Consider the following 17,183-nt stretch of genomic DNA (forward strand, 5'->3'; position numbering starts at 1 on the left):
AAATTGGTATTCCAACAAAAATGTTCGAAGTGGCCAGGCTTTTGAGACTTAGTAAAAGATGAAAAATTACAAGCACCTGTTGAAGAAAATGATGACAGATGGTAAAACTTTTTCTCAAGGTTCCTTCTGCAGCTGTGCTTACATTTTATTCTCTAGATAGAACCATGTCTATTCATATCTTTTATTACACTCATAAGTGTTTTCACTCATTCTGTGTAATGGAGTACCAGTCAACGTTCTTCTCTGTTGAAAAGATCTTATTCAATAAGGGATAAGTGCGCTGACAATGAGAGAGAAGCAATTTAACATCTGTGTAAAATGTTTCTGAACATGGGTTGGGGTGATCATAGCAATCTTGTAGTTTAGCAAAGCTAGCTTTCTTGATGTCTGTTATCTTAGTCTGAAAGTGTCAGCACTCTATGCTAATCATGTTGAATGAAAATGCCAATATGCTGGCTGACACAGCATTTAAATATTTCTATGATAGATTTAATATTTTTAAAGCATAAAGTATTTAAAGAAAAAATACTATGAAGAAATGTGAAAGCACCTCTTAGTAGTAGTTTTATGAATTACTGTTGATTAACTTTATTGCTGGAATCTAATCATCAACTCAGATATTCTTTATTTTTGAAAAGTACAAACAAGCTAAAACATGACTCACATAACAACTTGAGTTAAAAAAAGCCACACTTTAGTTACAATTGACATGGAAACTGAGGATTTGATTGAAACCCACATAAAGCTATTTATGAAAGTTAGCAATTACTTTACATTACTTTCAAAACTTTTTTGAGAAGGGCTTTTGGGCCATACCTGGTGCTCAGGGATTACTTCTGGCTCTGAGCTCAGAAATCTCTCCTGTTTGGTATGGTCGCTGGTAAATTTAAGTCGAGAGACAAAAGGTTCAATGGAATTAGAAAGGCACTGAAAGGGCCGGGAGATAGCATGCAGAAGGATGGTGGTTCGAATCCCGGCATTCCTTATAGTCCTCTGAGCCTGCCAGGAGCGATTTATGAATATAGAGCCAAGAGTAACCCCTGAAGGCCACTGGGTGTGACCCCCTCCCCCAAAAAACAAGAAAGGCACCGAAGAATGAGGCCTCCAATTGTACTTGCCTTTTAGTATTTTCTAATCCAGGGGTGGGAACATGCGGCTCTCCAGCTGCATGCGACTCCAGCCAAAATGAATGAGGCTCTTAGCCTCTTATCATGATTTTGTATACTGTGGCTCTTTGCCAAGTTTGTATTTGTTCTGCTGCTTCTGAGGAGGAACCTCTGAGGAGAGATCTCGCAGTGAGCGCGTAGTCCCGTCTCCCAGCCCTCGGAAACAACTGAGGGAAACAGCCCGTGTGGCACATGTTGCGTCACATCTTGCCCTTAGTTCTTAGTGTGGAGGATGCAGCGCACCCTCACCATCACTGCAGGATTTTGACCTTCACTCAAAATGGCAAAATAAAATATGTGTTTGATATATTATTGTTAAAATCATAGGATTCTGTGTGAGTGTTTGTCTGTTTTGGCAGGTCACTGCGTGGTATGGCTCTCTGACTCTCCCTATATTTTGATGGGATTTTTAGACATTTTTTAGGCTCTCTGACTCTCCCTACATTTTGATGGAATTTTTAGACATTTTTTAGGTTAATCTTTGTGAGTAATTTGAATATCTTGGATGCCAATCATTTATTTGATGTGTTGAGTGTAAATGTTTTCTCTTACTCATTAAGCTTTGTCTTTCAGGTTTAGCCAATATTTCTTTTGTTATACATAAACACTTTAGTTTTATAAAATTCTACTTGTTTAATTTTGATTCAATACCCTCTGCCATTGGCAATGTATCCTATCAGAGTCCTTTGGAGTCTAGATTTTGGAGCATTCTTCTATGTTTTCCTCAGTGTACTCTATAGATTCATACTTTATTTGATTTCACTTTGAGTTGATATTTGTGTAAAGTGTGAGATATGGGTCCAGCTTTAATTTATTGCATGTGTTTATTCAACTTTCTCAAAATCATTTATTGAAGAAGCTATATCTTTATTTTATGTTCTCAGCTCCTTTGTCAGAATTTAACTGACTGTATCTTCTTTCCTCACTTCTTTCTTTTTTTTTAACCAGCAAGAATGGTTGAAAAATAGGAAACTCTTGAACTTATACTTTTTTTTAACTTTTTTCTCTCCTCGCGCTTCATTTAATTTACTTTTAGAAGTTGCCAATATGTCACTTTTTTATAATAGTATAATATTGACATGATTAAGACATTGTTTTAGTATGGGTCATGCATTTTCTAAATACAGAATAAATAAACAGTCTAATTGGGGAATATTTTTTGTCAAACCGAGCTAAAAGTATTTCTGTATCACAAGAGTTGTGAATATTAGATTGTGACTCATCTTTAGTTTTCAAAACTATCTTCTTTTAGATTTTGTGAAAAAATAGTGCTAAAAATATGGTTTTAACAAACTAAATATTAATTTAAAATAAATTTTCTTCAGAACAGTTGATTAATCCCCTAATAGAGGAGGATTTTAAAGAGTTGTGTTATGCATAAATTCTTTTCTCTTACCGCTAATGTCAGTTTTGTAAGATTCATGTCCATTTAGGGGCTACAAGATTATATAGTGTTCCCAGATTTTAATGCCAGATGTGTCTACTTTGCAGATCATGCAAATCCAAGCCCATTTTAGCACCTGGTTAAACACATTCCACATCAGATTTTAACCATATAAAATGTAAATGAATGCAAGTAGGAAATTATCTATTGTGCTTTTTTTCCTTGACTTATAAGGCAAATAATGAGTAATATAATATAATAATATAAGTATAATAAATTATAATAATGAGTTGTAACTGGGTAAAGATTAAGTAATTTTTTAGGCTAGTATCATATTGCTATGCCTAGACTACTATATTGCCTACTAAATCAGAATGTGAATAAAGGACTAAGGATTCAGAAAGGAAATGAGCATTTCAATCTGAAATGACCAAGGTCAATTTATTAAAGACAAAATTAGAAGTCAGAAAGAAATTATTTGAATTGGAGGAGTTTGTGGAGAAGATATCTCAATGGGATGAAGAGAATTAATGCAAGCAAACAACTTAAAAAAGGCAGAGTATTGGATGGAATAATAAATAACAAAAATCATGTGATAAAATTAACCTGGAAAATCAGGTGAAATTTGACTAAATTTTAGAGAAATTCAAATTGCAGAATTTTGTGATATTTATCATTGAATAAAATGTATTGACAAGTTGAAAGTGATCGAAGAAGAACCTGACAGAAAAATGCATGTTAGTATTAGAACTGAGACAGAGTAGAAGTAATTGGTAATTTTTCCTTTAAGGGGTGGAGATAATTATAATATGTGTATCTGTGGTGATTTAGAGTTATAGAAGAAATTAAGGAAGACTGGCTTTAAAGTTTTGTAGCTTGGAGGGTTAAAGAAAATTAAGAAAACTTATTTAGGTAGAAAGTGAACACAATTTTAGATAGACTACCAATTGAAATTAAAAAACAGCTTCAAATGACAGTAACCAATATGTTGGACATATGATAATAAAGGTGATATTTTGAAACTACTGGAGTAAATGAGATTCTCAAAGGATGATTTATGCAGACAGTTTAACATGAATATTTTTGGGCTTTGATGTCTATACTTAGTGAATTTCAATAACAGAGGCAAACGTGAGCCATGAACTGATAATCAACAGGGGGCCTGTTAGAAAAGGGGAGTGAAGATATTCTTTCTTGTTCCCAGGGCTAACTTCCTAAACTTGCAGGTGCATTAGGGGGATTTATTCTTTCATCCTTAGATATGATGTTAACAGTAGGACTTTTATAAATGACCATTAGAAGGTTGTATTCTTACTCTTGCATTGTGAGTTTTGAGATATTTATCACTAATGAAAGCCTTAAATATATTTTTCATTATTTATTGAAGTCATCATATATTTTCTTTTTTAAAAAATTTATATGGCTTTTCTCCCTTCCTTCAGCCTCCTTCTGGGTTCCAGTGCCATCATTGTTTATTTGTCCTTTGGGGTCAGCCAGGTTTATGTAAGGGAAGGAATAGGAACCTCACATCTTAATCTCTTCCACCAAACACAATCAGGGATGTATATTTCATTGTAGCATTAAATAATTAATGATGGTCCTGGATAGAGAAGAATGGATGGAGGGATTTTTCTCTGCCATCCCAGGCCACATGGCTCTGCAATCCCCATTCAGCTGGTGGGTCCCAGGTTTAGGTGAACAGCAGAATCAGACACATCCAGAGACAGGCATCAGGAAGCATCAGCTTTATTCATGCCCTATCCACGACATGTGTGGCCTATATCATAACCTTTCAAGCATTTGCTATTCTTAGCTAGCCCTGCATCTTAACTCCTTTCAGCCATCTTCCATTTGACCTCCATGCTGGCCAAAGACCAAAAAAGACCTAATCCCCTCTGGTCAAAAGCTTATCTACCTTTTCCAAGACCCCTCCCAGGAATGGGCAGGGTCTTGCAGGTAAGGTCAAGTTACCTAGGAAGAAAGGAGAGATGAGGCTTCATCTCCCCCTTCTCTGAAATATAAAAGAACCTTTTGTAATCCTGACTCCACCTTTAGCCAAAGGTGGGTTAATATTTTCATGCAACAATGTAATAGAGTGAAAATTAACATACCAGCCCTTTTCAAAAACATAACATTTCTGCAAAATACACTATACACCTGTAACTTAAAATTTTCTTAATGCTTTTCTACCAAGCACTATTCCAGAACTTTCATGTTCCTATACTTTTAAACTATATTGGGGGAACTTTCTGTTCCTATTAACCTTCCCTACACACAAGTACTACAGCATAAATACATAACATACATTTTAAAAACAGGCTAAGTACATTAAAATACACAGTAAAACATTTTGCAATTGAAAATATTAGCTATGGAAAACAAAACACATTTAAATTACAAAGAAAATGACTTAAGACAAAGATGCAGGCGGTTATAAATCAGATCTTTAAATGGGCTAAACTGTTATTACTCCTTTTTTAAATTTTTTACACTACTACCTAATTTTTTCCCATTACCAACACCAATTGTGAAATTCCTTCACCTAAAACCAAATGTCCAGATGATTAATTTGTCCCACGCTGTTCTCACCACGTGGTTTACTTCCATAGTCCCAGGCCCCGCAGATGGTTTGCTCATGCTGTTGTTGACCTTGTGGTCCCAGGTCTCGCAGCCAGATAGTGCTGTTTCACTTTTCTGATTTGGAGGGCGGATCCTGGCTCGCCACTTTGGGCCGGATTAGGCGCTTTTCGCTGCTTTCTGCCACAGGGCCGGAGTTCTTGGCTGATTGCAGTTGCCTTTTTTTCAGAAAGCACTTTGGAAGCTGGCTCCACTGCCACAGCTGCTGCAACGCAACTTGTCCGCAGCTTTTTCCGTAGGGCACGTCTGGATGTTCAGAGTTCAAAGTGGTTTAAACGAAAAGTCTAGTCTGAAATTTCCAAAGTCAAAATCCAAATTCAAGCCGAAGGTCATTCTTAGAAAATCAGTCTGCTTGTAGAAGCTTTTTCTTTCTGAACTTTTTCCAATTAAGGCCCTCCATCAGTATTTGAGGAGGCTGAGGTTTTTGGAAAAAGGATTTTTGGCAACAAAGTTTCAGTCCTGAGTCTTGGATGGGAGTGACACAAGTTTTCAACTCCCTTGTTTTACTAATATTTTTGCCCCTAGAAAGGGTCGCGGCCATCTTTGAACATGGCTTCATGTGGCCAAACACTTTGGGCTGACTCCATGTAAAAAGAGCCAAAATCAAACAGAAGGACAGAAACCTCACCATATTCGCTGTTTTCTTGAGTCCAGGTTTCAGGTCAGAGTTCAGAGTGCCAGATATTGCATTAAATAATTAGTGATGGTGCTGGATAATGGAGGTGGATGGAGGGATTTTTCTCTGCCATCCCAGACCACGTGGCTCCACAATCTCCATTCAGCAGGAGGGTCCCAGGTTTAGGTGAATGGTGGAATCAGACTCATTCAGAGACAGGCATCAGGAAGCATCAGCTTTATTCATGCCCTATCTACCACATGTGTGGCCTATATCATAACCTTTCAAGCATTTGCTATTCTTAGCTAGCCCTGCATCTTAACTCCTTTCAGCCATTTTCCATTTGACCTCCATGCTGGCCAAAGACCAAAAAAGACCTAATCCCCTCTGGTCAAAAGCTTATCTACCTTTTCCAAGACCCCTCCCAGGAATGGGCAGGGTCTTGCAGGTAAGGTCAAGTTACCTAGGAAGAAAGGAGGGTTGAGGCTTCATTTCGTCTTTTCTCAGCCTCCTTCTGGGTTCCAGCACCATTGCTGATTCTTTGTCAGGCCCGGTTCTGGGTGGGAACAGGGAGTCTCCCATCCTAATCCCCTTCACCAAGCTTAAAATGGGCCTTCTTTCCAGCCTTCCCTCAGCCTTCTACTGGTTCCCCTTCCTTACATAAGTTTTCCTTTTTCCAAACCAAAGTCATTTCAATTTCTACCATAGACTTCTTGGCAGATTGTTTCTTTTCTTTTCTTTTTCTCATAAAGTATATAGCTCAAAGACCAGGTGAAGAATCAATAAACTAATATGCAATATTTTTATTATACTTAGACAACCTTGGTGATTGAGTTTAGAAAAATAGTCTCTAAGAAGATATACCTTGAGCCACATTTCATACAAATAATACAATACATCACTACTTAAAACCCTGATACTCCAGCACTCCAAACCACTAAATGCAAAGATCACTGGGGAAGCTAAAGAAGACATCTACTGTGGGAGGTTTGGAGAGAAATCGTGGCAAATCTCCCAGTTCACCCAAATGCCTGAACTTTATCAACACTTAATGGTTTAGCAATGGAAATCAAGGAGTTGCTAGCCTGCAAAATTAAGAAATATATAGATGAACAATTCAACCAATTCAAAAAAGAACTTTTTCAGAAGATGAGAGAATTCATACAAATGGAACTGAAGGAACTAGAGAAAACATGTTAGCAAGCCATAGTAGTAGTGTTACATAACTGGAGAATCTCATAGATGAAACTGAAGATAAATTACAAGCCAGTAGAGATAAAGAAGTGAAAAATGAAAGAAGATACAAAATCCTGGAAGAAAATATAAGGTACTTAATGAATAAAGACAAGATAAATAATCTCTGAATTATAGGAATTCCAGAAGGGAAAGAAAATGGGAAAGGGAAGAACAAGTAGTGAGGGAGATAATAGCAGAGAACTTGGAAAAGATGTTTCTCTACAAAAGGCAAAAGGAGTGCCAAACAAAATAGTCCAAAACAGAAAAACACCAAGACGTTTGGCAATCCAAGTGGCAAAACAAACACAAAAGAGTGAGAGAGAAATCGACTATTTTTTTGGGGGGGGGGGCACACCCATTTGATGCTCAGGGGTTTCTCCTACCTATGTGCTCAGAAATTGCCCCTGCATTGGGAAGACCATATGGGATGACCATATAATATCCTGGGAAATGTCCTTACTGATCTAAAATGTTTATTTTTTCCATCATTCAGTATTCTGTGATATTATACTGTACTGCTTTTATCTGAAGGGCTAGTAGTTAAAAATGAACCACTAATTGCACAGGAACTAATTTTTAAATCAAGGTCCTTGGAAATTCCCCATTTTTCCTCACAGTTTTTAAAGGTCTTGTAGGTACTTGTAAATATACATAAATTTTTACTTTGAAGCACTGTGATTTATAATGATGTTCATGCATGCATCAGCATTCAAGCACAACTTCTTTCACTGAGAGTCCCCTTATTTACATTTTTGTTAGGTTCTATCCTGTCTACTCCTTACCCCATCTACATCTTCCCTGACCTTGGTAAATTCAGTTCTTTAGAGAAGTTCTCAAGTTTGTTGCCTTTGTCCATTATTATTCTCACTCAAATTGAGATCCTCTTCTTCTTCTTCTTCTTCTTCTTCTTCTTCTTCTTCTTCTTCTTCTTCTTCTTCTTCTTCTTCTTCTTCTTCTTCTTCTTCTTCTTCTTCTTCTTCTTCTTCTTCTTCTTCTTCTTTCTTCTTATCCTCCTCTTGCTCCTCCTCCTCTTCTTCTCCTCCTCTTCCTGCCCCTCCTCCTCTTCTTCTCCTCCTCTTCTTGCCCCTCCTCCTCCTCTTCTCCTCCTCCTGCTCCTCCTCCTCCTCCTCTTCTTCTCCTACTCCTCCTGCTCCTCCTCTTCCTCTTCTTCTCCTCCTGCTCCTCCTCCTCCTCTTCTTCTCCTTCTCCTCCTGCTCCTCCTCCTCCTCTCCTCCTCCTCCTCCTCCTCCTCCTCTTCTTCTTCTTCTTCTTCTTCTTCTTCTTCTTCTTCTTCTTCTTCTTCTTCTTCTTCTTCTTCTTCTTCTTCTTCTTCTTCTTTTGTATTTCCTACAGGATTATTTTACAAATAAAAACAGAGAATTGAAAAAAGATACTCAACAAGACTACCACCTAGAATGTGCCATGGAAAATGGTACACATACAATAATTGAATTCACCAGAGAACTGCATACATGTGACATAAATGACAGGAGTATAACGGTAAGGAATCTTGGTGATTGTGTGAATAAACAAACTGTACATTTTTGTTTGTTTTTGTTTTTGGAATATTGCTATGCTCAGAAATCACTTCTGGCAGGCTTGGGAGATTATATGGGATGCCAAGATTTGAATCTGGGTCCTTTCTGGATCAGTTACATACAAGGCAAATGCCCCCCCGAAGTATTATTGCTCTGCCCCCCAAACTGTACATTTTAAGTTGTGAAATGCTTCATAGAATGAAATTGTCAAATATCTTTGTTATATTTTGAATTGTCATTGAGAGTCAAGAGGAAGTCTAAGGCTTTTTATTTTATGTGTAAATCTAAAATTTGAAAGACTTTTAGTATCTTATAATATTTGAAAATAGAAAATGATAGGAAGAAATGAATTACCTCAATTGTGTAATGATACAGAATATTAGGATATAATGAATCTGATGCAGACTAATTTAAATCAGAATTTGTAGAAAAAATTATAATAGTGAGTTAAATTGTCCACTAACATGTTATACATTATGCTTGGTGATTCTGGAGATCAAATATAACACTCTTACTCAAATTATTCAAACTTATTATATTTATGAATATTTTAGATAAAAATTCAGAGAGCATTTTATTCATGTGATACTTTGGAAGTTTCTGTGAGTTTCTTATATATTTTTGTTTATGTATACCAATAAAATATATCTAAATAAATAAAATATATATAAATGTGGTAAATTAAATTTGTTATAAAGGGAATGTAAAAATATAAAGCATTTTTGATTAACAGTCAACATAGTACTAAAGAAGAATAAAAAGCACATGTCAAGGCATGGAACTCTTTATATAATAAATAGTGCAATTATATTTTAATTAGAATAATAATTATAGTCATTTAACTTATTACGAGACTATAGTCATTTGACTTATTAAGAGACATTTAAAATAAGTAACTTTTGGGGAAGGGGAAAACAAAATAAATGGCTTTTGCTTTACTATTTATTTTCAAAGTTCTTATTACAAAGATCTGGCAAAACCATCCTTACCTGTGAGAGTTAGAATTTTTTTTGACCTCATCAAAATCTTCTAATTCTACCACCCTTTGGGCAATCTCTCTTGGTTGCTCAATGGAAACCATTTCACCTGACAGTACTTTCCCTAGTTGGGATACCCTTGGAAATCCCCAGAGTTCATAAAATGATTATAAATAGATTTGAGATAATAAACAAATTCAGATCAAAAGTTCAACCTGTATACATGTTTGATGTAAATTTATACCTGTGATAGGAATAGTGCCTGGGAAAAATTTTACTGCAAAAACAAAATTATTGAATATGCAAAGAAATTTAATTCTATTTATTTAATTTCCCTAAAATTTTTTGTGATTTTAAAATCATTGCAATTTAACATGAATATTTGCTTGGTAACTTCTAGTTGCTCTTTGGAATTTTAATGTGATAATGATATTTTGATGTTGTTTGCATGCCAGCTTAACTTCTAAATCACTACTACCCCACTTCATTTTGGAGGGTATAGTCTTGCTTGTTCATATAAAGAAACTCAGTCTTTGAATATTTAATGGCTTACTCAACTTTAGGATTATAATATTAGAGAGGACATTGAGAATGCCACATTATAACTTTCTTTTCTTTGTATCTGTATCCTGCTTTAAATAGACTTCTTAATCTATATAGTAGTTTAGGTAAAATGGTCATTTTGATAATGTTGTTTCTTCCATTCAATGAGCTTGGAATATTTTTCCATTTTCTAGGTCTTCTTGAATTTCTTTCTTAAGTGTTTTGACGTTTTCATGATATAAGTCTCTCACCTCTATTGTTAGGTTGATTCCTAGGTACTTAATGGTTTTGAACACTATTTTAAATGGGATAGACTTTTGATCTCTTTCTCCTTTGAGTCTTATTTGTATAGAGGAATGCAACGGTCCAAATTCAGACAACATTCTTAATGGGCTTAGAACAATCAATTATAAAATTTGTGTGAAACCATAAAAGACCCAAGATAGCCAAACCTATATTAAAAAAACAAGAAACTGGAAAGCATCTCATTACCTAACTTGAAGCTCTACTTTAAAGCCATATTAATCAAAACAATATGATATTGGAACTAAGACAGATCAGTGACAAACCCCCAAATATATGGTCAATTAATCTTTGACAAAGGAGCCAAGAACTTGAAGTGGGATAAAGAGAGTCTCTTCAACAAATGGTGCTGGAATAATTGAATAACCAGGTGTAAGAAATTAAAGATCGATCAATATCTCACACCTAACACAAAAATGAATTTAAAGTGAATGAATGAACTTGCGATTAGATCAATATCCATAAAGTTCATTGAAGAAAGCACAAAACACTCCAAGACTTAGACCTCAAAAAAGTCTTTGATGACAGGATGTCAATGGCAAGGGTTATAGAATAAAATCTGAATAAATGAGACTACATTAAACTAAAAAGTTTCTGTATGAAAAAAAACCAGACAAACCTATGGTCTAATATTAAACGACAACTAAATGAGTGGAAGAAAATATTTGCAATCAATAAAGTACTCACAAAGATTAAATCCACAAAACCTAAAAAAAAACCATCTGCATGAAGAAATGCAATAGACTAAATGGGAGTTGTCTTGAATACCTGTGGCCCCAGAGTATAGTGAGGAGAAGGAAAGAAACTGAGTGGAAGCGGAAAAACACAAAAATGAAAGAATGGGGAACAGGGGCCAAGCTTAGGTGCATTGGTAGTGTTAAAAAGTACAGAACTGGAAACTACGCCTGCCCAGTGGGGCCCAAATGTGAAAAATTGTGAGTGCTGCCTGTGTGTGACTGTCTACTGTCTTGTCACGTGAACCTCTTGGGATCGTGCTGAAAAGAGGCTCCAGAAAACTCGCTCTCCCAGAGACCCATTCTAGGGTGAGAATGCCAAGGAACTGCTCCATAACATGAAAACTGGCTATAAGCAGTACATTGCAGAAGCCAGGTCCCCTGTTTGTGACCTCAGGCTGGGAAAATCTATGAATCTACGCCTGCCCAGTGGGGCCCGACTGTGAAAAATTGTGAGTGCTGCCTGTGTGTGGCTGTCTACTGTCCTGTATCGTGAACCTCTTGGGGTGGGCCGAAAAGAGGCTGCAGAAGAGCACTCCGCTTCGCTATATGGCCATGCACTCTTTCTAAGGAAAGAACGCCATCGCAAGAAGAAGAAAAAAAATCACACTAAGAACTGTGCTGGATCACTGAAACCCAGCATTTCTCTCCGGACTATCTTATCTGCTGTGTGCTTGGGCCTAAGATTTGATCCTGTGTGAGGCTTCACCACGGAGGACTCCCCTCCTTTGGAGGAAAGTTGACCCACTCAGAAAGGGTGGATCCAGAGGAATGTGGTACCTACATCATTTAGCCAATGAATACCACCACAACACGTAGAAAAAACACAATACAAGTGTGACAATGGGGAAACAACACAGGCCAGCATCAGACAAAGAGAATGAAGATGACAATTCTGATGACCAGATAATGACCAACCAAATAATTAACCTCTCAGATAAGGACTTTAGACAAGCAATATGGAAGATGCTCAAAGAACTCAAAGAAACCATGGATTGAGTTGAACAGATTACTAACAAGAACCAAGAAAATATGAAGACAGAAATCACAAAACTCCAAACTGAAATAACATGTCAACTAACAGGCCTGAAGAACTCAGTAAACTAAGTGAATGACAAAATGGATAAACTCTGGGACAGGGTATCAGAAGCTGAGAATAGACTTGGTGCTGTGGAAGATGAGATAAATAACAATTCCATACAGTGGGAGAGATTGAAAAAAAAACTTAAAGCAAATGAACAGACAATGGAAAAAATTAGTCAAAGAATGGGAACAGATGAAAATAGAAGTATATGATAAGCTCAACAGAAACAACTTAAGAATCATTGGATTCCCAGAGACCCAGGAAGAAAATTTCCAGGAAGATCAATGGTCAAGAACATTATTAAAGAGAAACATCCAGAGCTAAAGAATATATGTGATCAAATCCTGCATACTTGAAGAGTACCAACCAAAAGAGACCCCAGAAAAACCACCCCAAGACACATCCTAGTCACAATGACGAATCCCACAGATAAAGAGAGAATTCCAAAAAACAGCTAGATCAAAAAGGGAAATTAAATTCAAGGGAGCATCCATGAGATTTACGGTAGACCTGTCACCAGAAAAACTCAAGGCCAGAAAGCAGTGGTGGGATATTGTGACAAGACCGAATGAAATGAATGCTTCACCTAGAATACTGTACCCAGCAAAACTCACTTTCTGGTTTGACAGAAGACTACATGGTTTCACAGACAAAAAACAGCTCAGAAACTTTACAGACTCAAAACCAGTCTTAAGAGAAAAACTGAAAGACCTAATTTAAGACAAGACTAACCAAAAGACACACCAAATTTCAATATAAAGATGGCATTAAATCCCAAGACAATTCTTTCTCTCAATGTCAATGGACTAAATGCACCAGTTAAGAGACACAGAGTGGCTAAATGGATCAAAAAACTCAATCCAACCTTCTGCTGCCTACAAGAAACGTACCTGAATAGTCAGAACAAATATAGACTCAAAAAAAAAGGCTGGAGAAAAATTATCCAAGCAAACAACACCCATAGAAAAGCTGGAGTGGCCATACTAATATCAGATGATGCAAACATTATACTCAGGAAGGTTGTAAGGGACAAAGATGGACATTTTATATTAATCAAGTGGTATGTGGAACAGGAAGAAATAACTCTCATAAACATATATGCACCGAATGAGGGTCTAGCAAAATATTTATTACAATTGTTGACAAATCTGAAAAATAATATCAATAACTATACAATAATTGTGGGAACCTCAACACGGCTTTGTCAACACTGGATAGGTCAACCATACTGAAACCCAACAAGAATATACTAGACCTGAGGAGAGAAATGGAAGAAAGAGGCCTAGTGAATATATATAGAATACTCCATCCCCAGAAACCTGGATACACATTCTTCTCTAATGTACATGGGACATTCTCCAGGGTAGACTACATGCTGGCACATAAAACATACCTCTATAATATCAAGAGGATAGAAATTTTGCAGGCTACCTTCGCTGACCACAAGGCTCTGAAATTATTTGTGAATTCCAAAGTGACACAGAAGAAAACTTTAACACCTGGAAGTTAAACAGCCTCATACTGAATAACCAGTGGGTCCGAGATGAAATCAAGGAGGAAATCAAAAGGCTCCTGGAAACAAATGACAATAAAGACACAAACTATCAGAACTTATGGGACATAGCAAAAGCAGTACTAAGAGGAAAATTTATAGCTTTGCAAGCACACATCAAGAAGGAAGAAGGAGCTTACCTGAGTAGCTTAATGACACAGCTAATAGAACTAGAAAGTGCTCAACATAAGGACCCAAAAATAGGGAGACAGAAGGAAATAACAAAGCTGAGAGCAGAAATCAATGAAGTGGAAACACAAAAAACAATTCAAAACATCAACGAAAGCAGAAGTTGTTCTTTGAAAAAATAAACAAGATTGATAGATCACTGACAAAACTAACAAAGAAAGAGAGAGAAACTTGATAACTCTTATTAGGAACGAAAAACAAGAGATCACTACTGATATGGCAGAGATTCAAAGGGTAATCACAGAAACAATTTTGAGAAACTCTACGCCAGTAAAAATGAGAACCTGGAAGAAATGGATATATTCTTGGACTCTTATAATCTTTCACGGTTGAAGGAAGATGATGTAGCATATCTAAACACCCCCATCAGTATTGATGAAACTAAAATGGTAATCAAATGTCTGCCCAAAAACAAAAGCCCAGGCCCAGATGGATTCACTAATGAATTCTTTCAAACTTTCCAAGAGGAACTACTACCAATCCTGGCAAGATTCTTTCATAAAATCAAAAAAACAAGAACACTTCCAAATAGCTTTTATGAAACCAACATCACCTTGACACCTAAACCAGACAGAGATGCTACAAAAAAAGAAAATTACAGACCAATATCGCTGATGAATGCAGATGCAAAGATCCTCAACAAAATTCTGGCAAATAGGATTCAATGCCTCATTAAGAAGATCATCCACTACGATCAAGTAGGTTTAATCCCAGGAATGCAAAGATGGTTTAACATCCATATATCTATCAACATAATACACAAAATCAACAACAAAAAATATAAAAGTCACATGATAATATCAATAGATGCAGAAAAAGCATTTGATAAGGTCCAACACCCATTCTTGATCAAAACTCTCAGCAAGCTGGGAATGGAAGGAACCTTTCTCAATATAGTTAAGGCCATCTACCACAAGCCAGTGGCAAATATTATCCTCAATGGAGAAAAACTGAAAGCTGTCCCTCTAAATTCTGGCACAAGACAGGGCTGTCCTCTCTCACCACTCCTGTTCTGTACAGAACTGGAAGTACTCGCTATAGTGATTAGACAAGAAAAAGATATCAATGGAATATAGATAGGAAAGGAAGAAGTCAAGCTCTCACTGTTTGCAGATGACATGATACTCTGCTTAGAAAACCCTAAAAACTCTACCAAAAAGCTTCTTAAAACAATAGACTCATATAGCAAGGTGGTAGGGTACAAAATTAAAACACAAAAATCAATGGCCTTTCTATACACCAGTAGTAATAAGGAAGAAATGGACATTAAGAAAACAACCCCATTCATAATAGTGCCACATAAACTCAATTATCTTAGAATCAACTTGACTAAAAATGTGAAGGACCTATACAAAGAAAACTATAAAACTCTGCTCCAAGAAATAAGAGAGGACATGTGGAAATGGAAACACATAGCCTGCTCATGATTGGCAGGATTAACCTCATCAAAATGGCAATACTCTCCCAAGGCATTATACAGACTTAATGAGATCCCTCTGAAGAGACCCATGACATTCTTCAAAGAAGTGGATCAGGCACTTTTGAAATTCATTTGGAACAATAAACGCCCTAGAATAGCTAAAGCAATCATTGGGAAAAAGAATATGGGAGGAATTACTTTTCCTAACTTTAAACTTTACTACAAAGCAATAGTTATCAAAGAAGCATGACATTGGAATAAGGACAGGCCCTCAGATCAGTGGAATAAGCTTGAATACTCAGAAAGTGTTCCCCAGACATACAATCACCTAATTTTTGATAAAGGATCAAGAAATTCTAAATGGAGCAAAGAAAGTCTCTTCAACAAGGGTGTTGGCACAACTGGCTAGCATCTTGCAAAAAATTGAACTTAGACCCCCAGCTAGCATCATGTACGTAGGTAAAATCCAAATGGATTAAAGACCTCGATATCAGACCTGAAACCTTAAGATATATATATCAACACATAGGCAAAACACTCCAGGACTTTGAGACTATAGGCATCTTCAAAGAGGAAATTGCACTCTCCAAGTAAGTGAAAGCAGAGATTAACAGATGGGAATATATTAAGCTGAGAAGCTTCTGTACCTCAAAGGAAATAGCGCCCAGGATACAAGAGCCACCTACTGAGTGGGAGAAACTATTTACCCAATACCCATCAGATAAGGGGCTAATCTTCAAAATATACAAAGCACTGACAGAAATTTACAAGAAAAAAACATCTAAGCCCATCAAAAATGGGGAGAAGAAATGGACAGACACTGACAAAGAAATACAAATGGCCAAAAGACACATGAAAAAATCCTCCACATCACTAATCATCAGGGAGTTGCAAATCAAAACAACTATGAGGTACCACCTCACACCACAGAGATTGGCACACATCACAAAGAGTGAGAATAAACAGTGTTGGCGGGGATGTGGAGAGAAAGGAACTCTTATCCACTGCTGGTGGGAATGCTGTCTATTTCAACCTTTATGGAAAGCGATATGGAGATTCCTCCAAAAACTGGAAATCGAACTCCCATACGATCCAGCTATACCACTCCTAAGAATATACCCTAGGAACACAAAAATACAATACAAAAACCCCTTCCTTACACCTGTATTCATTGCAGCACTATTTACCATAGCAAGACTCTGAAACAACCAAGATGCCCTTCAACATACGAATGGCTAAAGAAATTGTGGTACATATACACAATGGATTATTATGAAGCTGTCAGGAGAGATGAATTCATGAAATTTTCCTATACATGGATGTACACAGAATCTATTATGCTGAGTGAAATAAGTCAGAGAGAGAGAGAGAGAGAGAGAGAAATGCAGAATGGTCTCACTCATCTATGGGTTTTAAGAAAAATGAAAGACATTCTTGCAATAATAATTTTCAGACACAAAAGAGAAAAGAGCTGGAAGTTACCTCAGGAAGCTCACCACAAAGAGTGATGAGTTTATTTAGAGAAATAACTACATTTTGAACTGTTCTAATAATGAGAATGAATGAGGGAAATGGAAAGCCTGTCTAGAGTACAGGCGGGGGTCGGGTGGGGAGGAGGGACATTTGGGACATTGGTGATGGGAATGTTGTACTGGTGATGGGTGGTGTTCTTTACATGACTGAAACCCAAACATAATCATGTATGTAATCAAGGTGTTTAAGTAAAATTAAAAAATGAAAAAAAAGTACAGAACTAAATTTACATGACAGATACAACAACAACGGAATCAAGAGACCCACACTT

The 17,183-nt window shown here is 36.6% G+C and overlaps 1 protein-coding gene across 1 annotated transcript in view; it reads left to right on the forward strand.

The window, feature by feature from the left end:
• MOXD1 (monooxygenase DBH like 1) overlaps window positions 1–17,183 on the forward strand; it is a 193,123-nt gene that overhangs the window by 87,891 nt on the left and 88,049 nt on the right. The window contains exon 5 of the mRNA XM_049785015.1: window positions 8,393–8,539. Coding sequence (XP_049640972.1) covers window positions 8,393–8,539 — 147 coding nt within the window. The remainder of the gene's footprint in view (window positions 1–8,392; window positions 8,540–17,183) is intronic.

The sequence above is a fragment of the Suncus etruscus genome, chromosome 12 (genome assembly GCF_024139225.1).
Source record: "Suncus etruscus isolate mSunEtr1 chromosome 12, mSunEtr1.pri.cur, whole genome shotgun sequence".
Classification (NCBI taxonomy): domain Eukaryota; kingdom Metazoa; phylum Chordata; class Mammalia; order Eulipotyphla; family Soricidae; genus Suncus; species Suncus etruscus.